Below are 25,908 nucleotides of genomic sequence, written 5' to 3' on the forward strand. Positions count from 1 at the left end.
GCCGAAGACCTCCACCACCTCTGCATCTTCATCTGGCTCAGTCACAAATGCGTCTACATCGCAGCTCCTGTAGTGTCTGAACTCATCAAAGCCGTCTAAGATGATCAGCAGTTTGTCGTCATTCGCTAAAATGTTATCCAGTTCCTTAGCAAGGTGCCGGTTTTTATGCAAGACCAGCTCCCGGAAGTTTGTCGGTTTGTCGATCAGATTCAGGTCTCTGAAGGTCATGTGAACGATGAAGTCAAATCCGAGATGGTCCCGGTTTCCACCAAAATCGAACAGCATTTTCTGCACCAGGATGGTTTTTCCGATGCCGGCCACCCCCGTCACCAGAACCTTCTTGACTGGACGGTTTCTATTTACTCTTGAAAAGAGTTCGGCTGGTGCGATTTTCCTTTGCACCGCTGACTTCTGCTGCATAGATAGCCGCTTCTGTCCAAACGTCAGCACCTCGTGTCTCTTAATCTCTAAACCCTGGTGTCCGTCGGCCAGCAACAGATTGACATAGTGTTCGGAAAAAAGGATTTTCTCTCCGTGACGGGTGTTGTAGAAGAGCATGCTCTCACTCCGGCGGGTGAGGACATCTTTATGCTTTTGTTTGACTTTGTTATACTCTGCAGAAGAAGATAAGATTCATGTGATTTGTCCTTTATGACAACTGACTAACACATTTAACAATGCTTCATGAAAGCCACAGAATGCACTGTATATATGAACAAAGCAATGCTATAACAAGTGTTTAACTCGTGGCATTATTGTCATCTTAAATGTACCAATGAATTGCATACCTACGGACTGAGGCTGATCTGTGTTGCCTTCATGAGAGTGTGTCTGTGCCTCTTGCTGATGATGACTGCTGATTGAGAGAAAAACCTTAGCTGCTTCCTCGCCTTTACACGTCAGGATATCCAACACCTTTCTCACTCTGGCCCGAGGCCCCAACTGACACAACACCTCCTCACGGTCATCACGAGTGAACACTTCTCGACATAGTAAGATCTCCAGCAGAGAGTCAATCCGTCCTTCCAGTTCGTCAACGAGGGAAACTCGCAGAACCCCGAGTGCGGTCAAACAAGAATTACAACCATCCTTTTCCACCATCACTAATCTGAAATAATCCTCAGCAAATCATCTGCCGATGGTGCTCATTTGAATGGTAGCGTCTTGGTTCATGTTAAGCAATTTCCCCTCATCATTTAGAGGAGTCCTGTGAACGCATGTCCCTCTTCAGAGGCTGAGAAGTAGGATGTGAACTGTATGTCATAGATACAGAAAGAGGAAAGCTTTTTTCCCTGTGACACCATAGTGTCAATGACAGAGCTGTGTTGTAATAACACCAGACTTGAATGACTTGTTCTTCCTGTTAATGGTAGAACCTCCCTTCACGGTGGTTTTTGTTCTGTGTTGTGAGTGAGTTGGAGTTAATGGTTCGACAGGAATTCCAGCAGTTGTCTCATAGATCCACTTTAATATACTCTAATACACTTTGACAAGATACTGCAGTCAGAACCACAACAGATTATAAAAGGAATGTATTTGGTTTTATTTAATAATACACCAGGCACGAGCAGAAAGCAACACATCAGTTTACCAGCAGAGGGTCCCCATTGCATGCACATCAAATACCAAAAAAACCTGTAGGGAAATGAATACTTAAAACCCACCCCTGTAATTATTTACAAAACTATGCACAAGAACACACATGAAATAAATAGTTGAAAGGACAAAACAAATATCTACAGAACTTAAGAGCAGAAGTAATATGTTAATTATGTTTTCCTTTGACAAAGTCAAGTAATCACACCTAGAAAGGCCACGTTATCTGCTAAGGTCTGTGTTGCACTTGATGATGAAGCATCATGGAACTCCTATTGAACATAATGTGTGCATACCCTGCATATCTAGAACGAGTATGGTGCATTAATGATGATCTTTAAAAAGGTTCCCTACTGTTTAATCCAAATGTAGCAGAGTTCATATTATTTACATGTTTTAAGGTCCACTGATGAGGAGTTACCCCAAGGACTGCTTTCCTAAAATGTCACACTAAAATTTAATTTGGTGGAAAGGACGAGCAGGTACTCTCTCCTCGTGTTTAAACGTCACAAAGTGGTTAAAGGGACATTTGAACAAATATCTTTTTCCAAGAAATAACAAAATCACAAAACAAAATATATAAACAAATGTAACTTTACAATTTAGAAAAAAAAAACTCTACAAGCCATGTTCTTAACAAAGACTTGGATGAGTTGAGTGCAAAATCTGTCTTGTTTTGTCTTTTTTCCAAAACTTGACTTGCTACTGTCATACACCTCCATAGTGCAACCCATGCAAGATAAATCTTTATCATGTCCTACTTTTTATTCCTCCAAAAATGCAGTTACAGCGCCTGCAATCCTAATTCCTTTCCTCTTCAAAAGGACTTGACCAGTCGTTACGTGCTAAATTATCCAAAATGATAGCGCAGGTCACGGTCTATTTTCCCATGTGGCTGATACCAAATGTACTGCATATCATTTATCAAATGTTAGGCTTTTTGCCATGTTAGCAGTTTCCCATTCATATGATGCTGTGTTTAAACAAGCTTTCACCCATACCTCTATATGCTCATTCAGCATCAGAACTATTTATCAACACTGTTACAGAGACCATTGCAATAAAGAAGAAACACACAACTATCCAGTGGTTACAACGAGCTCAGGGGTCTACCCAGAATCCCTGGGTATGAAGTCAATCATTGAAAAGAAAAGTATTTTAATTGCATATTTGAGTATTGTAAGCTAAATTGCACAACAATATGCATCCTATTTTGGAGATGAAGTGACGGTGCTACAATTGAACGTGGTGGTGCAGCACCGTTTAAAAAATAAAACTACACCAGATATGTTAAATGTGGACAGGTTGTCCTTTATGAGCTCCCCTTTATGGAACCACACAGTCACCACAAGTTTCTATCACTCATATTGAAAATATATCTGATGTTACGTTTGCATAAGTTAGGAAAGCTTCATGATGCTTTTTTCCCCCAAAGAAGTAAAAGTGAAGCTTTCATTAACAGACCTGTGACTCCACTCAAAACCTTCAAATTTAAAACGCACACATGATTTCTGTGAGGAAAGTAGATCACAACCATTCTAGGTATGACCATCCAAACATTCCTCCACACTCAGGAATCCCCATCCAAGACTGATCACTGACGACAGTTATGGGGTTAAAGTATGGGGGCGTAGAGGTTTCAAGTCTCTGTTGGCTGTCTGAGCATCTTCCCCAACCTATCCAGGTCGTCCACGGCCCTCGTCTTATGACCCCGCCTCAGGTGTTTCGGCAGGAATCACAGCAGCGGCTCTTAAACTGGGGCAGCGGACAAAGCTCCAGCTGTCGAACCTTCTCGCAGTACCTCGTGCTGTCTCGACACTCTCCTGCTGGAGTACACGGACGTTACAGTTTACTACACATACTCCCTTTAAGCATCTCTACAAGATGGAAAATCTATTAAGTATCTAGTAATGCAGTTTAATATGAAGCAGATTCAAGATTCCAACTTCTGAATCTTCCATCATTCAAATACAGCGGAGGTTAGTGGAATTTCACGAGTGCTTTTCAAAGCACTGACAAATTTCAAAAAACATTGGAAATTGAACCATCAACATTTGCAGTTATACCATATTGAATATGCCATACGTACAGAAACAAAATCCAGGATCATTTTATTATGTAGATTTGATCCCAATTAAGAAACCACTTGTCTCCGTTTTGCCATCAGCGCTTCTTTTTTTTCTCACCTTTGCCACAGGACAAAATATTGCATCGTTGCCAGCTGGGAGGGCGAGGCCTCCACGTGCAGTGATGCTCACGTGTGGCCTTTCCAGTTCGACAGTGCGCGCAGGTCACCTGGCGTGACTGGAACCCGTGGCGTCCACAGGTGGCAGTGCACTGCGTCCACGGCCCGACACGCCAGTGAAGGGCACAGACCTCTGTGGAGCAATTCCTCAGGGAACTGGGCCTACAAAATACAAACACCAGAGTATTTCTGACAACATTTAGACCCTTTTTCTCCATGCGAGTGTCTTTTTCACTGACACATGAGGCATCGGTGTACATCAACATCATGTATCAACTGTTGATATGCAGTACATTCATTTTATGACATCCATATTTACCTGTGGAGTCCACTGCACATCCTGTAGGGGACTTTGGTGGCATTTGTGTCTTGACAGTAAACATGCCGTTGCTGTGTGGCCAAACTGGGACCAACGCATTGACCTTGACACTAAAAGAGGAATTACAAGCAAGTTCAGCTTTTAGTTAGAAAATACTTCCCTGCTAGTACCTACTGAACACTAAAAATATTTAATCTCATTTTGAAATGGGAACTAATTTTCAAAAATATTATGCAAGACTGGGAAGTTCTCATAATATACTCAAGAAAGAGTTAACACAGAAAAAGGGTGAATTCCCTAACTACAACAAATATGTGGTTTCTAACAGATAAGGAAGGATTATCAGGGGGCTTACCCCTTCAATAGTTTGGAAAACAAACACTAAAAAGTGACAGTTGTCAACTGTTTAACGACCTTATACTTAACCGACACACAGCTTGTGAGGTCGATTGTATTTTTCCCAAATAAACAGCCTGGACACAGTCCATGTAGACGTGTCGAGATGTGTTTGTGGTCAATGTAAGAAGACTCACTGCTCCCCAGTGGGTAGTGGCCCATCTGGCACAGGGCAGTAGGTTGCATAGCCTGGTGTCAGAGGGTCTTCTCCCTGTGCCAAGGCAGTGCTTGCCCTCCGCCTCTCTTGATCGGCCCTCAGCACCCTTCATGCAGCGGACCCTCCTGGTCTGGGACCCACCTCCACAATTGGCTGAGCATGGAGACCAAGGATCCATTCGCCACCTAATCAAAACCAAAGAGGAAAAGGGGACAATCATTTATAAAGTATTAATAATTCTGGGCCCAGAAGTACTCAGCACTAAAGTTTCTCCGTGTTGAGTCCTGGATGCAGACATGACACAGCACTTTAGGATAATGGAACATTTGAGTGAATCCCATGTAGAATTTAGGAAAGTGGCAACTGATCTTATTTAACATGACAAACATGTAGTAGGAGCAAGATACCTGAGGGGGCAGGCTTGTCCATGGCACACCTCGGCCGACTGACTGCCGTTATTCCTCTCAGAACAAACAGGGCCATTTGCTCCCATACCATTACCGTGGACACAGTTTCTTCCTTTGCCACCTGAAAAACAAAACAATATTATTGTGGTCTTGGATATTGCAGAGAGCAGAATCTGTTCTGTATATTCCTGATGATAGTAACAGTGTCCTCTGTTAATGTGTGAGGTTTTCACACTTCAGATAAAAAGAGATTAAAATACAGAGTTAAAGGTGCATTAGGTAAGAAACATCCCACAGATCCCATTATCATGAGGGTCATTATTCTCAGGCGTGAATTTGATGATGTTGCATGCGCCTGTTTTCTCAGCCAGTCTGTCCACGGCTCATCTTGCATACTACTGGAACCATGAGCCTGATATTTTTTGTGATCACTTATGACTTGAACAGGTGGCAACCTCCGGTTCTGATGAGTAAAGCAATGCAGAAGTGTCTTAAAACTTGCATTCTCTCTGCTGACCAGCAGGCGGCAACTCCTCTCATTGCAAAAAGAGTTTAATTGTATGGAAGTCTATGAGAAAATGAGCCTACATCTCACTTGATTTCTAACTTGTTTACATCGTAAACATGAGTTTGTGGTCTCAATCGCCAGTTTCATGTCAACACAGCATGATGTTCATTTAGTAAATTATGGTCCCATTTAGAGTAAAAAAGAACCTTGAAGCTGAGTATGCTTTAGGGCGGGCTTACTGTGATTGACAGGTCGCTGCTGCTACCAGAGCTGTGCACGGCGACTCTACGTCACTAGAGCCTTCAAAAGGGCAGTCAACAAACTGACTGTGGGAAATGTTGACTTGAGCATCTGCAGATTCATTTCCTACCCGTTATGTTACGATCCACAAAAGTTATGCATGATACGAGATGCATAAATCCCTGTACTCTAGTTTGGGGACTCTCCTAGTTCGGAAATAATACTCTACTTTCCAAGAATTATATTTTCAAGTTCAATTTCCCTGTAAAGGCATTCACAGTATTTGCGGTTGCATTAAGATTTCTCTAGTGCATCTATTAGACACAACCTTAAACTGAGTGTGAATTAAAAATATGACAAAATGCAGTTTGGACATTTTTCAGCACCTTTAAGCCCCTTTATCCTCCGTATAGATTAGGTGAATGGGGTGCACCCACTTAATCTTCCTTGAAACGTTGCCTGGAACCTCTAATTGTTGTTGTATGGGGAGGAAAAGTGCCGGAGCGTCAGGAAACCCGGGAGTGGCGGTGCTTTGATGAGAATGCAGCGAGGTCATGACTGATCACGCTCAGAGGAGAAGAATGACAGCGCCGCTCGGAGACGACCCGAGTTGTGGCACGCTCGGGATATTCCCCATCAATGAGTCAGCCAAATGAGCCACCAGGGTATGTAAAGGCTTAGTATATATCTGTGTCTATGGTTAACTGGACTACGTGAGAGCATATTAGGACATACTCAATTTGACATGAGGTTAATACTGACTCTAATCTTTGTAATGTCATCCTGTACAGATGAGAGTGCAATCGATTTTCTCATTTAACTCTCAACAAGAAAGCAAATTAACGTATTTCCTAAAATGTTGAAGTTAAATTGAGAACAATATTTAGATCAAAGCTGCTATTTCTCTACTTCTTAACCCTGAAGGAAAGTTGTAGACGTCTTGTGCTTCGTTTTATTTTTCATGTATTATATTTTCAAAACCTTGGGACTACAACTTAAAAATAAAGTTGTGAGTGTTTGGACAATCCTCATTCATACAACTGAACGTTTATTCAAACATTCAACAAGATGCTGCCTTTTTTGGAATTTACCTGTACTCTGCAGCCAAGATGAAAGAGATGTAGATCCGAGACGGTTCCTGGCGGTGCATGTATACAGACCCTCATCCACCTTGCTTGGAGACTGGATCCTCAGTGAGCCGGTGGACAACAGGCTTACTCTGCCAACACAAAGACAACGCAAACACTGAATCAGCTACTTTGATACAACAAAACCTGCAGTTTTGTTAAAGCCTTTTGCACAGAAGATCACATTAAAGGGTAGTTCTTACCTGCTGTTGTAATGCAACTCTTTTCTATTCTTTGTCCATGTCAGGGATGGTTCAGGGTTCCCCAGTGCCTCGCACCTCAGCTCCAAACTAGTAACGGCTTTCTGCAGCAAAACTGGCACTCCCACATGAACTATCGTTTCAGATGACGGGACCACTCCAACCTTTCTGGGGCGTTGGATTATCACCGGGCTTCTTGGCCTGGACGTGTGGGCTTTGATGTTTGGATTATAAAGGAGGGGCCCTTGCGTGGAGGATTCCGCACTTTCCGGGGGATAAAGAGTGGACTCGTTGGTTTCACCTCGTGTCATAGTGAGGTCACTGAGCAACTGTACGATGAGCTGTTCCCCCAATGGCCCTCCGAGGCCTTCAGAGAGGCTTGGCATGATCTCATCTAGCCTGTGGGTATCGGCGATAAGTACGAGCAGGCTTGAAAGTTCTGAGCTTGCTCTATCATCCTCCAGGGTCGACCTGTTCTTTTCACTGGAGTGTATTTTATCAGCAGTGTCTTTTTTACTTTGGAGAGAGCCTTTCAGTTCAAGCAAATGCTCAACAATGTTGTCATATTGGTTAAGAGAGATGGGATGCTCCTGAAACCTTACCTCGGTTGAGGCCGCGTCTGACTGCCCAACCTTTTGTTGGCCACCTGCGAGGAGCCATGACTCTGGAACAGAGAGCTTCTGCTTGCTGCCAATGATCTGGAGGACAAAATGTTCTTGTGCCTGACCTGCGACACATGTGTATATACCGGCATCAGATGCACGAAGCTGCTGAATCTTTATGTATCCTGGTGATGTTACGGAGAGGTGTGGGAGGCCGACCAAAGGCTTTCCTTCCTTCAACCATCGGATGTGGCCCTTACGGAAGTGGCGGGTTGGGCAGCGAAGGACCACAGTTGTCCAGGGGAGCAGGTAGGCATAGCCTCCCACTACCAACTGTAACTTTTTGCCCTTCCTCCACTGGATATACACTTTTCTCTGGGCCAGTATGGTAGGATTGGGCTTGACAGAGTCTGTGATCAAATTAACAAGTGAATGACATAATTAGTCGGTGTTATCCATACTTCTGTGCATTTGTCATTTTCAAGTAATTTCCATTGATACAACTTAGCTACAAAGAATAAATCAGTACAAATGGATCAAATAAAGCCAAACAGAGGGTCTCTTACTGTCACAGAGCCTGAGGGAGCATGGCCGGATTCTGGTGGGCCGGGCCATCAGGGAACAATTCTCCGGGTCTACGGTCCAATGTCCCCTGTCTTCTCCTTGTTTTCTGCAGACTGCCTGTAGTCTCTGTATTCCATTTCCACAAGTCACTGAACACTGGGCAAATGAATGATATTATAAGATATGAAGATGAACAGACCCTTTATAATGTACATATGGCATTACATTTTGATTTTCAAAACTTTAAAAAGGTAGTTTGGTGCCTCGGGGAAAGCCTACCTGGGACCAGTCAGTTGTCACCCATTGAGGAGGGCACTCTCGCTTGGCACAGGGCTGCTGGTTCGCGGGGCTCTTGGAAGGGCAAAAGGTGTCAGGCAGCTCCAGGATGCTGCCATCTGCCAACCGCTGTTTGCACAGGACCTGCCTCCTTTGAAATCCACCACCACAGCTCTGGAAGCACTACAAAAAATACAGAGGCGCCAGGGTTTACATTAGCAATATGTGCGGGGCCAAGCATTTATGCTGGTGAACTTCCTGAATGGGATCCTTTACCTGTCCCCAGTCACGTGTGTCCCACATAGGAGGGCAGTCAAAGCGGTTGCAGGCTTGGACAGGGCGGGGCTTGGGGCTCTGACAGTCTTCATCCCTCAAAACCTCAGTACGGTTGCTGTCCCGAGAAGGCCGGTGAGTGCATGCCACAGTGCGGGTCATCAGACCAACTCCACAGGTAGCAGAGCATGAACTCCACTCCCCTGTTTCCCACCTGTGAATAAAATGTTTATCATCAAATCACTGTAAGTCATGGCCAACAATCTACAACATTGACTTGAACCAGCTGGCTATCAGGTTACTTTCTTTATTGTGATTTTCACCTCTATTTGCTCGTTAACTACACACATGTAGGTTTTGAATATTAAAAGGAAAGGATCATAACTTGGCTTCCCCCCCCCCCCCCCCAACTCCTAACCTGAGTGCAGTCAGAAGGAGTTCAGTCAGAGTGCTTGATGTTTGTACTTGATCCCATGAGAGGACACTCTTGCAGACTTATGAATGTGTAAATTCATCAAAGTAAAATTCATAAAAGTGAATACGAGTGGAAACGAAAAGGGTGGTTCACGGGGTAAGATCCTGGCAAAGGAACATTAAATCTCCCACTGAATTTATTGATATTGGAGATATCCCTATGGCGTTACTTCTTCACACGCATCACGTGTATTCATTCATTCCAATCTTGAAAATGATGTGTCATGTGTCCAACTCATCGCTATACCTTTAAAAGCATCTTAAAGCTTTGGCTTTTGACCAAGATGGCAGCGATTTTACTTCTTGCTCGACAAATTATGTGTAATTTTAAAGCTATTCATATTTACTCAAGGGTCAAGGGACTGAGGCGAATTGGAAATGAAGCTGGTTTCTGGACCGGTACTATACTCAAAGCCAGATCCTCTGGCCGTTTCCCTTCCGAGGGAACAGTATCCAAAGAGTGTAGCTTAATATGGGAGGGTGAGGAGGCCTCAGGGAGGGAGTAAAGGGCCAAAGGAAACAAGTCCAATACAGCGTTTGTTGTGCCTGAAAACAAGACTCAAGGCCTGGAAAAACAGACAAGGGCAGGCTGCAAGCCTCTGGGTTTTCTGACAAGAGTGTGAGTGGTGGAACACCGACACTGCGCTCGGTGTTAACTTTAAACGTGTGGCCTACCACAAAACCCACTCACCGTTTAGCCATGGTTTAGTAACATCAAACATCAAGCCGTTATGCTGTTTGACCTTTCAGGCGTTTCATTTCGGTGAATTTAATTTGCTCATTGTTTATCCACTGTATTCTAAATTGATGCCCACTGGATGATAGCTGGATAAAACTAAGAAACTGCAACACTTGGACTAAAACTTGAAAAGTGTAATCTACGTCTACATTCATTCTTAAATCCTCATGCTGTGACAGCAACCTACTTATTAAGCACTAACATCATAGTTAGGATATACGTGGTCCCCAGAGGACACTTCATGATCTTTCTTCATGCATCATCTTAGGCTATACATCAACTTTGTACACAAAATATTTCACAATGTAATGGGCAGATTGACATTAAGTTTGGTGAATAGATTCATGCTCCCAAGGGGACACACCTTTTTCTACTGATGATTATTAGGCAAATTTGTCACTTTGACGTGTGATCACTAAAGGTCATTCCTCGTACAAAAAGTATAAGCTTTTTGTGAGACTAGCTTTTTAAAATAGTATGCTAACCACAGCAGCAGAGGCATCCTACATTTCTGAGCTAAAACAACCAGTGAAAAAAAAAAAAACTTCTCCAAGGACAATTTCACATGTCAGCCATATTTTGTGCCTGATTCTGACCAGGTTCCACCAGCTGTCCCTCTGGCTTCATTTCCTGCTTTCAATAATACAACCATCCATCTTCGTTACTCTGCTTCAGTATCACTTAGACCCAAGTGGCCTAAATTTGGATTTAATTGGCCCAAGTGATTTAAACTGAGACGGATAATGTCGTGGATTAGAAGGATTTGAATCGTTTTAAACACAACCGGTGATTAATAGAGATTAATTGCTTCAACAAAGTGCGATGTGTGTTTTTTTGATCGTCTGAAAGTTAAGCAGTTCCAGGTGTAGAACCCAGGGGTGCATCACAGCTCTGGAAAATGGCACATTAATGTCCCAACTCCCTTTATTGCATATTTTGCTGGGTTACAGTCTTGGCAGACTAATCAATAGCAGAGCCAGATTTCAGTCCTGTTTTTAATTAATATTTTCTTCTTGACTGCAGCCAAACCTATTTTTCCCCAAAACACAATTCCTTCTCATTTATACAGCATCCATCAATCAAGCGTATTTTAACGTCCATGCACTAACTATTTGAAAACAATGTCTGAATGATAATGATGGACAGTATGTCTGTGTTTTACCGTACCTGGGTGGGCAGGGCTGAGTTTTGCAGTCCTGCAGGAGTTGCGGGGGCCGACTGGAGCTCACACACAGGCTCTGGTCCGCTGCCTCCCTGGTCTGCTTGTTCAGGCAGATGACCACAGCCTCCTGCACACCTGGGATTAGGCGGCAACAAGCAATCACAAGGGATGTTCAAAGAACAATGAAAGAACCACCTAATGTGCAGGGTTCGATCAGAAGTGCTTTTATATTTTAATATAATCGCTGTACCATATCTTCTTAAAAGAATGCCCAAAAAGGGTCAGCAAACACATAATGTTCTTGTTAGGCATCTCTTACATATTGATGATGAAAGCAAGCGAAACGAGCATCAAAACAGTACAGCTGGCTGCTTAACTTTTAAGGGTGTGATGTCAGGTCACGTTAAAAGCAACGTAGCATAAATAACTGAGTCTGCTTCGAACGTTGGGGACAATAACAGTGAAGCGGGCACTTCAAATGCCACAGTGGTGTGATGGTCCACAGGAGCGCAGCCCTCAGGGTGTGTATGTGACATCTGATCCCACTCTGTAATCATCGCCGAATGGGAGTTTGTTTGGGTGAGCGCGCACACACACACACACACACACACACACACACACACACACACACACACACACACACACACACACACACACACACACACACACACACACACACACACACACACACACACACACACACACACACACACACACACACACACACACACACACACTTTCACAAAAGCCTACGCCCATGTGCAGAAATTAAGTTACACTTGCACACTTTAGACGTGAACACACAGGCTTAGATGTGGAGGTGGGGAGATTAAAGTGGGGCTCAACGAATGTCGGCTGGATGTTTCGGAAAGCTATCTCTGTCTGGCACGGTACACATTGAGAGTCGGTGACGTATGACCTTTAGGGTTAAAGCGTCCATAATCATAAAATACTATAGAACTTACTTCCACTTCAAAGCACATACTGGCATGGCTTCTGTCGTCCACTGACATAAGGTCACCGGTTACTGCCGAGACATTTCTGTTTAATACAGCTACTGGGACAAACTCAGTGACACTGACGGAGTGTGGTTTGCCTTCAGGATTTACACTGACTGTAAGCAATATCATTTATTTTCTGTATTTATACATTAATATCATTGTTAGCGTTTAGCTCAAGGCACCACTGTGCCTTAGTACAGACTCACAGAGCTGCTAGTATAGTTATAGACTATTAATCTCGTTAACTTTTCACCTTTGCATTCCCATCATTTCTTATACTACATATTTACCCTCTCATATTACAAAGGGCAATTATGATCCATACCTCCACCACAACTCTCTGAGCACTCCGTCAACCCCTCATACTCCCAGTCGTGCAGTTCCTCTCTTTCGGGTGTCTCCCCCTTCCCCTCCTCCTCCTCCTCTTCTTCCTCTTCCTCCTTTGCGCTTTCCTTTCCTTGGCCCAAAACACCAGAGCAGGGAGTGCGGTAACAGGGCTGACTCGTGGCATGCTTCACCCCCTCACATTCGTCATCCGGCAGGTCAGCAACCGTTTGTGAGAAGGAGAGCAAGACCTGGCACTTGACCCTCCGTCGCTGGGTCCCGGCGCCGCATGTCCTGCTGCAGGCCTGCCAGGGACCAGGGATGAAGCTGGAGAAGAGAGGCAACAGGTTTGAGAAAACATTAACGGGATGATTATTCCCACACAAAAAAAATATAAACAAGATGCTGTTTATTTCGTTAGTTTGCTTCACATGCCTATGTAAGACGGCATGGAAAGGCAGTTACATTTTGGATTTGAAAAGGACTGTTTCCAAACCAGCAGTGCTGACTTGAAAGTATTAAGAAAGAAAGTCACAGGTTTATTGTGCATTCCTCCTCTTTACAGATTTTTGTCATTTACTGCTAAATTCATAAACCCACAGAGCATTTATGAAATCCTGTCCTGCTGTGGTGAATTGTACAGCTGTGAAGCATTAGGATCAGTCATTCTTGGATAAACGGCTTTCATGCTCATCCTTCTTCATCCCAAAGAACGGATCAGAGAAGGAAATACTTGTAGATCATTGGCGTTCATGGATGCCTGAAGGCCATTCAAGATTGGGTGTGAGTTAGAGCCCAGAAACTGAACCGTCACCTCTCCGTGGCTCTGGGAGAGTTTAAAGACATAATACAACTGGAAAGTGTGAGACAGAGAGATGTTTGAATCCCTCTTGATCTTCAGGGTTGGCCAAAATAAAAAGCGTAGTTCTGATGATTCAGCGATGTTAAGATCTAATTAGAAAGATCATAGACCCTGTACCATTTCGCCCTTGTGTTCATAAAGTGCTTATGTAGCAGTGGGAGTATTCTCATTATGGAATATGCAGATATAAAGACCAAACAGCATTTGTACCACATGGTGCACCTCCTTTGCAAACAGTTATGCACCTGTTCTCTGGGTTAGTAAAACTACCAGCGTACATTATCGTGTACATGTGTCTCCGAGAGGTATCTATTAACATGGCAGCCTGCACCAATGAGCAGCATTCTTCCTTGGTTAAGCAGTCTGACCACAACACAAGAGCACCCTGCTGTTTTATAAGATGCCTCAATAAAGAGCTCATAATTACAGCTCTGTATGACTCGTTGGGTTTTGGACAAACAAATGAATCACCCGGCAGTTAGACCTTGGAACAAAGTCAACAAGCGAACCCACAGACATGTTTATCTTAATGAGTTGTTAAAGTACATCTGTCGGTTCAAAAACAGTCCTGATTTCATTCATGGACGGACATTTTTGTGATATCCGCCAAAGCCCCACGCTAAATCATATCAATTCAATTTGCATCAATGGAAATATCTTCTTTCCTCATGGTGGTGGTAAGGTGAAAAAATAAAGCTCTTTTGGCCAAGCTGTGGAACATATAGGTTTAATCTCTCACGAAGTTGCACAGCGGTTGGCTCAGGGCAGGCATAACTTCTGGCAATGGAGGTGCAATAAGTCTAAACACAGGAATTTCCCTCTCTTTCCGTTCACATCCGTAACCTGGCCCCATATGGTAGGCAGATATTGTTGTTGGCTAGTGAATGACTGCATATTATACACAGATATTTATGTGCTTTTGGAGGAAAGGCGTGTTTTTTTGTTTTTTTTCAACAGAGCAAAGTCATATGCTTTGGCATTTGCCTCTCTCTCCCTCCCACTTTCTCGCTCCAAAGATAAGTCACAGTAACAGATGTTTTGAACTGGCTAACATGGTCGCTAATACAAGTCATGCGAGACACTGGGTAGAGTCCAAACATTGTCCACCTTCAGAGGACAGCCTTTATTAGTCAATTGATGTGGGACGAGAACATCTGGAACATCTGAGGCTTGCTGAGGTAATGCTGGTAGTCGGTGACTGAACGGTCCACTGGATTCCAAAAAGATGTTTTTCCTCTTTCACCATCAGCTTCCCCCTTTTTACCTTACATAACCTCATACGGCACACATTACTTAGATCTGATGATACACACCTTCACTGGAGCAAAACGGCAAACGTCTAACTTTTACTCATCTTGACAAAACCGTCCTGCCATTGGCATACCCAGGTGTACAAAGAGACATGCACTCAACCAGGTGCATATTTTTAAAAGTGCCAGTAAATGAACGTAGAATTACATATTCTAACATTTGAATTGCAGTTCCCAAGAAAGCAGCAAATAGCGATGTACGTTGCATCACTGTTATCCAACAGATATCCTTTATTTGTGGGCATGCATGCATATGTGGGTGCATACTGCATAGTACTCACGTTGGTTCCTCAGTAACGCTGATCTCCTCCTCCAGCTCTATGGCCTGCTTATGCCACACAGGTTTTGCCTCAACTGGGAGCGTATCTAGAGAGAAATCCCCATCAAAGGTTGAGCATCACAAGAGAAAGTTTACTTTAGAAATAAGTAAGTTTGACAAAAAAAGCAACAATCTAGACCCACCTATGGACTTATAACAGGGCACGGTCACCAGGCACTCCTCTTTGATGTGGGGTTTGGTGGTGGGGTTACAACCTCCAGCATGGAGTCCTCTGTGATCGATGCATAACACCACCCTGTAGCGCAGACCCTGACCACAGGTCACCGTGCACTGGTGATGACAGGACAGTTCAGGAGATATAGTCTATAAATCACTGAATAACCGACGATCATTTTCACACACGGATAGGATAGAGTGTTAAGTCGTACTCCTACGGTTACATCTCTTTGCTTGTGTTTGACAGAAAGCCCTTGACTCAAGGAAAGTAAAGAAAGAGACCTTCCAAAATCCCTGCAGCTCTCTGCTCAGGAGTGAACTTTGTGTATCCGCTGCCAAAACAAGCATTTAAAAGGCAAGTTCACAAGGAAGAATGTACTAGGTAAACAGCATCCCGGGTTTTCAGAGGGCCACAAATTTGACTCCTTGCGCCTCTGCTTGTGCCTGTATAACTGCCGAGGCTGAAAAAAATCCCCACGAGGAAGTTCTCTGGGATATTTATGGTTAATGTAACAGCAACTCTGCCAAATAAGTAAGCTAACCAGGAGTGTTAGATGATCCAGAAGCACCACACCGATAAGCCGGATGTTTTTGGCAAAGAAAGAGTTTTCAGAATACGTGCTGTTGACTTTGGGGTTTTAATTAAAGCAGTGCTACTCAGAGTCACACAGTAAGGTTGTGTTTGAACTTAAGCAGTTGCAAGTGTTCCTGTCACGTTAGAAAAAGCTGACGGATACCCGAAGAGACGACAAAATCACAGGTCTGGTTGTCCGTGGAGTATATTTTTGTTTCTCAACAAGACAATTAATCATACTTTTTTTTACTTCTTCTAACTCCACAGGTTAATTAAGACCCACTGTGGGGGTTCACAGACTGACTTCACCAGGTGGTATAACAGCTACAGAACACCGAGACACATCTATTTACATTTGGTTACTCGACATTTCTAGCTGAACTTTCTAAACATGTCTAGTTTTGTGGCGCTTTACACCGCCTCGCAAAAGAACAACTAAAATCAATTAAGGCTCAGCGTGACCTTTGAATTTCCTTTTCTTGGCCATATATTTGCTGTGTGAAAAAAATAATCTATGATAAGAATTCATAAATACTTTAAAGATAAATGTCCAAAAGACAGAATTTAAAAAGGGCACCTACGGGGGACCACTCCTGTGCCAGCCAGGTGGGGCAGTCGAAGGTGTTGCAGGGCTGCAGGATAGCTGTCTTGGGGGAGTAGAGACACTTCCACTCCTCAGCGGTAGTGATGACACCCTGCATGTCTTCCTCCACGCAGGATACTGAGCGACTCTGGATGCCCCCGCCGCAGGAGGTGGAGCAGGCGGTCCAAGGACTGCTCTCCCATCTGACATCAGAAAAGCTCAGTCAGGAAGTCACTCATGGGGACTGGTAAACGTTAGAATTTGTGTTGCTGCGTCACTATTTCACCTCACAGTTGTGAATACATACCGAGGCAGGGGTTGGTACAGGTCATATGGCATAATTTGCTTGTAGCCGTCACTAAAAGGGAGAATCGATTACGGAAATGAGGATTTTGAATTATACAAGCTGCTGTTGACTTATCGTGAACATGGAGTTCAAATTGTTTCGTTGTTTTTGAAGAGGTTTGTCTCTCACCTGGCCAGGCAGGGGTCCATGTTGCACTCCTGGAGTTTGGGTTTAGGTTTGACGTTCTCTGGGTAATAATGGCAGTACTGATCCACAACCACCCGGCTACTCCTGAGGTCAAAGCACTCTGCTGAGGTTAGCTGGTACCCTACAGACAAAAGAAAAGTCAGTGTATCACAGCTTTCTTGGTACTTAGTCCACAATGTGAGCAGTGCACCTCCATGCTTACCTCCACCACACGTGACGGAGCAAGGGAAGAAGTCGGTCTCTCTCCAGCGGTGGATGATGGGCTGGTAGTAGATGTACTGGACCACACTGTCTGCTCCACTGGCAAACTGCACCTACGGAAACAGTGTTCATGGTGTGACCACTAAATCTTTTTACTACTATGCTCTTCAGCAGGGCTTTCATTTCATCATAATACGCCTGAAGGAGGATGAATGCAACCAAAATTAGTTGAACGAATAGTTTGACATTTTGGGAAATGCACTAAAGTGTTAGTCCCACATCATTATGTGTTTCGACTGGGTGAGGAAATAAAACATTGTTAACACGCAACTGCAATTTCTGGTTCAACAGAGCCCTTTATGAACTGCAGCCAAGCTAGTCAGCAGCTGAGTAACACAGCAACGCCCGTCATTATCTGATATATAGCTACATGTAGATAGTGTCATGTTTGGTTTGTTTCGGAGTCTTTCCGCCCCCTAGTGGCCAATGCAGCTTCCATATGCATCAAGAAAATAAAATGGCAGGCTGTAGCAGGATAAGAAATGTCTTTATTAAATAAAGAACACAGACTGTAGCTATAGAAATTAGGCCATTCACATGTTTTGTGTGTGTGTGTTTTGTTAAGGACATTTTATACAGTGTCCTAAATATTTCAGCAACATTTTTTCTTCTAACCTCATGCTTCTCAACCATATTGAAAAAAATTGCCCAAAGCCAGATTATACCTTCAGCACATATAAGTCGAACTCCGCTGCCACTCATTCACATGTTTACAGTGGAGAGAGACTGTCTGGCAACTTTTTATTGTGATTTTCCATTCGTCCAGATTTTTTCCAGCGCTGCGATATGAATTGGCTGTTTGCCTCATAACAGATTAGAAAATGATGCATTTATAGCCTCTTAGATTTCTGTCTCCTGAATTCCCATTTATTGTCCGATCCTGACTTGTGTGTTTATGAGGGGGGAAGTTTTCACAGGCGTTTCCCTGTCCGCGGCCTGTATGGTTTTTAATGTCCACTCACTGGCCCTGGTCTGAGAATGTAAGTGTGTGTGTGCCTGTGTGTAACGCCTATACACATACACACAAAACGTATGCTCCACTACTGTATTTATGAAGTGAATTTATGTTGTGTTATGTCTTAAAACTTACTGTAAGTAAACCACATGTGTTATGATTCTTCTTCAAGGACCGACATTCCACCATGAATGAAATACAATTTCAGAAATTTAAGTTGAGGGAAACTGAAGAGTCGGGTGATAAATTATACGACACAAAGTAAACTGAATGAAAATATTGAGTGGAGCGGCTTTAAGTCACTTGAATCGATGTATTCATGCTCTTACTTTGACTGTGAAGTCGGCTCCAAGGGGGCCGATGATTCTCAGGACCTCCTTATCCGAAAGTTTCTGGTAGTCCAAGGTGGTGTTCTCCAGGTGGTACTGCCCTGATTTATCCAAGATCAGCTCATCTTTAACCCCTTGTAGAGTCTTACTCTCCACGTCTAAAGAAGAAATAAAGCAGATAGCTAAAGCACAATGGACACATCAGTCCCAATAGTATCCACAAAATTCTAAATCTGTCTATGATAAATGATAGTCAGAATTTCTTGTCTACATTTTTCATCATTATCGTGTCGAGCGGAATGAAACATTAAATAAAAGAAGATGCGATCAAAATGGCGAGACACTGAAAGGATGACTTTCATTTATCACAGACCCTCCGTCAGATCTAGTTCCATGAAGAACGTGGACTGGCTGCTGCGTTTGCAGGCAAACAGACTCTCTTTGGCACCGGTAAAGGGTATAAGGTAGGTTTTAAGCAAGCTTTTCAACTGTTTGACCTCACTTCAACCCTGGCCCAACAGGGTCAGCGTAGGAAATTTAAACAAAAACAACGGGGGAAACGCAGGAACAAGCAGTAACCAGCAGCAGCCATCATGTGCGGACAGATGGTTACAATTTAAGTGCACCGTGGCCAAAAAGAACGGGGGAAATATTTCATGAAATATGAAATATTCGTCCATTCAGAAAAAGAACCTCTTTCGGCCTGGCTCGGGAAACAATCTGTCAACTAAAACGTGGCGCAAAGGATAGGTAAAGGGAGATGGACCATTTTGTTATCGATTTGATCCAGAAGGGAGTTCGATGCCAGTACTTTTACATCAGTGATATTTGCTGGAAGCCTTAAACCTTCTCAGAGCCAGGGCAGAGGGGAGACATAAGTACCTCCTCTGTTTATTCTGCCCTGAGCTACTTTTATCACCAGTATTTATGAGAGGGCCTAAAATACAATATATTTTAGAATAAAAGGTTAATTTTAGTTTGTTATTTGGGTGAGATATTCATTACAAAAGGTCAAGCAAGTATAACACATATAATGAAAAAGTAATATTGTTGTTGAATCACAAGTCTTTAAAACATAACATGACCTGCAGTGAAACTCCCAGAGCACATTCAGAATACTTGTGTTTAATGTGCAGGTATTTGGAAATAAGAAACACTGCCAAATATAAATATCATGTACAACTGTTTGGGATGGAATGGCACCCTAGACCTACCAGGACTTACACAAGTGATCCGGGCCTTTCAGGACTAGACGTACATGACGACTCTTATAGGGGACGGCAACAACTGTGTCCTCAGCTTCAGAGAGACAGACAGAGAGACAGAAGACAAAGAGAGGAAAATAGCATACAGTATCGATCAATACTTAGAAGGAATAGGAATGCAATAAAGTCATTGACATTGTTTTTGCCTCAGTCAATAAAACACAATACAGTAATTCGAATTTATATTAATTCAAATAATATTGCAAATTAATTTGAACAGAATAATCACATTACTCCAGTGATTTTAGCGTTGCACTTCCATCAAGTCGGGGGACTTGCGAGTCTCTCTGATGATGTATAAAAAAAAACTGATGACATCACTATTACTTTATCAGGGATTATTCTTTTCAGACTTGACAACATCACTGTATTCAATTTAAACAAACTAGATCGAACTAGGATGAACATTTACTTTTTCCTGAAGCATGCTGGGATTTGTAGTGTCCCCGCACCAGTCTGCAAGATGAGCCATCTCCATTGCAGACACCACAGTTGTCCTCCTTTGCTGTGCTCCCCAACTCATGATCACATCCTACAATCTATAATACATAGACAAATACATGAACATAAACATTCCCCCAGCATTGTACAGCAACCTGATTTCAAATTTTCAATTAAGATGCTCTGCAAAAAAAAAAAAAATGAAAAGAAAAGAGGAAGAAAAATTGGACAAGTACTCATGTTGGTTTCTTTAGACCTTTAAAATTGAGTTTATTTAAGAAAATGTATTCCTTCATACCAAGTAAATGTTATAATCAATTGATCAAAGCAACCCTCTGGGTTCTTCCAGATTCATACCAGATCTATTTCTAAGATAGCATGATGCATCCCCAGCGAGTTGATCTGCTACCATCCGTAGTTGATTGATGGAGTTTTCTGCGATTTCTGTCGGTAAGACGAAACCAAAACCGCAGCGTGATTCTAAGCATGGCAAGAGAGTCAATTCAAATCCTTTGCGTGTCTTTGCAGACACACAACGCCTCGGGACGTAATTTCATTCAAGCGGAAAAAAAATGCATTGTAAAGTATTTCCTGGACTGTCAGTCAAAGGCCCCCAATCTCAAATATTACTCTCAATGGGACTTCATTTGTAAAGCAGATGGCATATGACGTTGTAACTCAATCTTCCATAGGTTTTTTGGATTATTTACTTTTTGGCTCTTGAATCCAAATACACTGTAATGTACGTAACATGTGAGCCAGTAAATATATCGTTGTGTTTTGTTGATTATTAAACAAAATATATTCTAATTTAGAAGGAAATTCGCTTTTACGGGCGTATATGGTCGAGATTTTCTATGATTTTCTCAATTCGGAGATTGGAAGTCACCAATTCCTTCACTGGCGCTTACAGTTTTGGGCAAAATAAGTGTTTTGTATTCTATACGTGTATCCATTTGTATTCTATATTCAACTGGATACATCCAAAGAATCGTATCTGCAAAAAAAGTCTAAATATTTTGAGTCTACAGGTCTATATTTGGCTTCATATGATAGATAAATTATAAGAAATAAACAATAAAGCTCTTGAATTCTTTCTCCTACCTGGCAGACTCCGCTGATACACATGTCCAAGGACTCGCTGTAACAGCGTGTCCCGTCCAGCACCTTGGGCGCCAGCTCCATCACGAGGCCCGAGCCCTTGGCTTTGCACTTGAGAGCGCAGGGGTTGTCCGGGTCATTGTACACAGGCAGCCACTCGTGGTACTGACCCTGGTATCGCACGTCCGCATGAGCTGAACACTGCTGGGCACGGAAATCACCTGCATCTGGAGGGCAATCCTGAGGGTCAGAAAGACATTTAGCCATATTTCTACAATTAATGCGAGGCACAGCACTATTGTAAATTGATGTGGTGGAAGGATCGCTGAAACTCAACATTGTGATCATCATATTAAATTACAGCTGAACTAGTTTAATGACACCCTCCCCCCATATAACTTCTCACTTGCTCTGTAACAATAGGATCCTAAATCACTAAATTCCACCTCTTACCATAAACATTAATCATATTTGCACAGTTCCACCACACAGAATTCTCAATCACAACTTGCTCAGTTTAATTCAATTAGAAAAACACATGACAGCTCTACTGATATCCATTACATAAAGATGAGCTCGCTGAACTTACCACATTACTGCATGTGCGATATTTGATATTCTGCCCTTCACAGGTCCTGCGGAAGGATTAAAAATGAACATGTGGGTGAGGTAGTAAATGATAAAAACAAACCACAATGCACACCAATAATCTTTGCCCGAGGCAGCTGGTATTCCAACCGTTGACTGATCGTTTTTTGGGAATTGCAGAGCAGTGATTGTGACGACACGTAAATACAAGGCAAGTTAACTGATAACAGATCAAACTAAAATGACGAAGAAGTAGGTTTGGTTACTGTAATTAAGCCATTATTCTTTTGGATAAAACAGGAAAAATTAAAACTTCATGAAATGGAGGGGAAAAATGATAAATGGGAAAAAATAATAACAACAATAATTCTCATTTGTCTTTGTGATCGGTCTTTAAACAAACCATTGCTTTATAAACCAGCAGTACTGCACATGCATTAGTAAAGCAGACACAGTAGGGCCCTCCGAGCTGTGTCTGCTGAACAGATTGAAGCAGTTTGAATCAAGACTCTCTGCATGACAGTCTGCAGTGTCTTCGCCCCAAATTATAGAGCTAACCACTTATTGAAAATTAGGATTCCTTTGTGCTTTGATGCTGAGTTATGATAAACTATTGATGGTGACTATGATAGGGCAATTATTCAAGACCCCAGCGGGAGCTAATCAAAGGATATTCTTTTGAGTTTGGGAACTTAAGAGGAATTCCAGTGTCATCGGCCCTTAGCTAATCTGGAATCATGATTGGAGGCAACATCGCAGAGTTTGAACTCACGGATGGACGAGGGCTCAAGGATTTTTAACAATATTATTCCAGAGAGCCGAGGGAGTGGATGTGAAGTGCGTGGCATGGCAAGAACATTAGACCCTGTGACGTACCCAGACAGTCCCTTCTGCCAAGCCAAACAGGTCATAGGGCTTGGACCCAAACAAGAGACTTTCAAAGACCAAGAGTTGAGAGACAGGTACCAAAGATCTGGATCAGTGGGACGAGCTATATATAAACTTTAACGTTAAAAAAAAAGAGGCAACGGGAATTAAATGAATCTCCATTTTCATTTCCTCTCAACTTTGGAAGCTACAAAGTTGAGGTTAAGCAGAAGGAGGGCTGGGGCTACACATTCATCATGGCGTCATCATAGGTTGGGGAAAAACGACTCAAGCACACAACACATAACTCACAGGCTATGACCCTGCTCTGTACTGCCAAATATGCACAAAAGACACAAAGACAGTACAGAGAGTTTGCTCATCAGCTAAAACTACCATGTGGCATGCCAATGACATCCTCAGACAACAAAGGAAGTCAAATCTGTTGTAACCATGAAAAATCTTAAAATATTGGATATGCAGTCAAATTCGCTTGGCTCATAATGCCCATATATATGTCATCAACTCTTCTCGTTAGATTGAAAGTAATTGCAACCAGCGTTCCATAACCTTTGCCATAACATTGATACACTTGAGGCGAGCGGGCACATGAAAATGTGGAGATGGTAATGGCTGAAATATGCTTTTATACTGTGAGCTCTGCTCTTGATCAATTTAGGAAATTGAGAGCAGTCAGGCCATCAAAGAAAGGTAACATGAGGTTGAGAAAGATGAAGCCACAGCAGAAAAGGGGTCTACTTCTTTCCTTTGTCAGTCCAACTTCTTAGTCCACAGCGAGATGTCTTGGCGACTATTAACCCAGATTTTATTGAAATTTGGATGATATGACCATGGTTCCCAGAGGATGAATCCTATGGGCTTTAACGATCCTCTGAACTTTCATCTAGCACCACCAGCACATCAAAGTTCTAACTTATCCACAAGATGGATTGGAACAAAATTTCATATGTAAATTCCCAGATCCCAGATGACGTATCCTAGTGAAGAACTGACTAACTAGAGCCGAAATATATCAAGAAGTAATTAGATGGAACGACAATTGGAACAGACATGGCCCCCTCTGAATTTCTACATTTCAAAATGTAAAATGATTTTGGATTCTGCAAACACAAATTGTTGTTGGTTCTAACATGGGTTCAGTCTCACTGTAGAGAAGCTCGCTGTTTTTATCACTGCACAGAGGGTGGTCCCCCATTCCGTGAAGTAGCAGACGTAATCAAGGTGCCAGGCCAAAGTTAATTAGAGCAACTTAATTAGTCATTGCCTTGGAGAAAAATTCACTTTTAATGATAGACTTTAAACACAGCTGTGGCATGGCTTTGGTGAAATACCAGAATGCCACAGTCATTTAATGCCACAGCCTATAATTTCAGCTAATCAGTGACCCAATTAAGAGTAAAAACATCCTTATCAGCAGTGAGAAGTTATTTGCAACTCCACTGAACTTGTTCCTTGTCCCTAGGACTGCTTATCTTTATTCGCTTATCAATGGGGTTCATGACTCTTTCAATTATTTTAACAAAGTCAAAATAAAGTCAAGGCTAGCCTCTTTTTATCAAAATAAATGACAGAAAAAAAACCTCACTGATGTTTCTGCCAACCACGAGCCTCCTAAAACAAAATTGAGCGGCGCTTTCTCTTGCCCGCGACACTCAATCCATATGTCCACACATGCTTCAAAATGCTGTTAATAATGGAGATTGTGATCAAGTGAAGGGACTAATGAGGGCCGGGCGATCTGTGTTTAGTCTGTACTCTCCATGTGCCCTTTTGGGACATTGTCTAACTCATGTGCGTTTCTACTTGTGTGTGTGAGCGTGTGCGTGTGTTTAAAGGTCAGGGAGTTGGAGTGGTTTGGAGGGTGTTAGAGGCCCGTTTCCAGCCTCTCTTTCCAAAGAGTCACACAAACATACACACACACAAGGGGCCTTGTGTTGTGCTTTTTAATGACGCCGTTTGATCTGCCACCCGGTTCCTGGCTCCTGCTCTGTCATTCCCACGCAACAGCAGGCTGAGGTGGGATGAGGTGGGACGGAGAGTCCTGCCATTTCGTCAAGAAGCCCATACGTTACTGCCACCGCCAGACTTACATGAGCATGTATCTCTACACACACACACAAACACACACACACACACACACACAAACACTGCCTACAACCCATATGGAGCTCAAACCCCAAACACCCTTAACACGTCAATTGCTTTTACAGTCAGTAGCATTCTGGGGTGTGCCTGACCACAAAATTCTGGGCAAGCCGAGAGAAATGCCTGCTGCTGATATCATTAAATGAACTCCTCTAAAAGCCGTTGACCTCAATGTTTACAGTGCAGCACATGGGGGGTCTGGCACTTTGAGTTTGAGGTTTCGACGGCCTGAAGCTTTTTAGCCTGATTCCCAGCACTAGTGCGGACAGAGTCATGGTTATTCAGAGTACATCTCCATTGTGACCTCAGGTATGATCGGCCCTGTTTTGTCAGTGTGTCTTTGGACAGTTTGTAATGTTTTATGATCTCGCTGGCTGCTCCTGGAGCTCCCCCCCCCCCTGAAGCCCCATACAGTGAAACAGAGGTGACTTTGGCAGCAAAGCTCACTGGCTACCTTTAGTAAGAGAGCAATGCATTCGGGGAACTGTAAAATAGAGGAATGCAGTGAAGTCACCCTGCAGTTATTTCCCACTCTATAAATGTGACAGCATTGCTATGGAAAACATACCTTCTCGTTCCGTCTTTCTCCTTTTTTTTCTCTCTCTCTCTTGTTCCTCAAATCCATTTGTAATTGACCACTTTGCCCAGTACACTTGGCTTCGAGCTTTAATCTTGAAGCCCACAGGGTTAGCTTGAAGCCTAACCAACCGGGTGACTTTGGCAACAGGATGAAAGGACCGAGAGGTCCAAAGTGCAAGTTCCAAGTTCGTCCCGAGACTTAAGCCGAGATGATGAGCAGTGGGAATCCAACCAATGTAGGTTCATTGCTTGCAGAGCCCAAAGTCCATCACAGAAAACACTTATTAAAAGTGACATGTATCGATTGTTATGCTTACATTAGTTAAGAGACGTTACAAAAAATCTGAACCCTATTGTCACGGATGAATTCATGATTCATGCCGTCTAGACAGTTTTAGAAAGGTGGATGGGCAAGTGATCTCAGGTGA

General features: G+C 42.9%; 1 protein-coding gene across 1 annotated transcript in view; it reads right to left on the reverse strand.

Annotated features, from left to right (window-relative positions):
* Nucleotides 1-3,312: 3,312 nt before the first annotated feature.
* The window catches only part of LOC142971686 (ADAMTS-like protein 1), a 49,777-nt gene continuing 27,181 nt past the window's right edge, over nt 3,313-25,908 (reverse strand). The window contains exons 5-27 of the mRNA XM_076112304.1: nt 21,870-21,915; nt 21,284-21,520; nt 20,151-20,277; nt 19,698-19,772; nt 18,474-18,631; nt 17,131-17,242; nt 16,911-17,049; nt 16,743-16,793; nt 16,434-16,638; nt 15,245-15,392; nt 15,064-15,148; nt 12,612-12,937; nt 11,291-11,420; nt 8,914-9,124; nt 8,641-8,820; nt 8,364-8,517; nt 7,199-8,207; nt 6,960-7,087; nt 5,121-5,241; nt 4,694-4,898; nt 4,161-4,270; nt 3,783-4,003; nt 3,313-3,422 (exon numbers count right to left, since the gene is read on the reverse strand). Of these exons, the coding sequence (XP_075968419.1) occupies nt 3,313-3,422; nt 3,783-4,003; nt 4,161-4,270; nt 4,694-4,898; nt 5,121-5,241; nt 6,960-7,087; nt 7,199-8,207; nt 8,364-8,517; nt 8,641-8,820; nt 8,914-9,124; nt 11,291-11,420; nt 12,612-12,937; nt 15,064-15,148; nt 15,245-15,392; nt 16,434-16,638; nt 16,743-16,793; nt 16,911-17,049; nt 17,131-17,242; nt 18,474-18,631; nt 19,698-19,772; nt 20,151-20,277; nt 21,284-21,520; nt 21,870-21,915 (4,288 nt within the window). The remainder of the gene's footprint in view (nt 3,423-3,782; nt 4,004-4,160; nt 4,271-4,693; nt 4,899-5,120; nt 5,242-6,959; nt 7,088-7,198; nt 8,208-8,363; nt 8,518-8,640; nt 8,821-8,913; nt 9,125-11,290; nt 11,421-12,611; nt 12,938-15,063; nt 15,149-15,244; nt 15,393-16,433; nt 16,639-16,742; nt 16,794-16,910; nt 17,050-17,130; nt 17,243-18,473; nt 18,632-19,697; nt 19,773-20,150; nt 20,278-21,283; nt 21,521-21,869; nt 21,916-25,908) is intronic.

This window comes from Anarhichas minor, unplaced genomic scaffold, assembly GCF_050575085.1.
Source record: "Anarhichas minor isolate MPS153535 unplaced genomic scaffold, ASM5057508v1 ptg000049l, whole genome shotgun sequence".
Taxonomy (NCBI): Eukaryota; Metazoa; Chordata; class Actinopteri; order Perciformes; family Anarhichadidae; genus Anarhichas; species Anarhichas minor.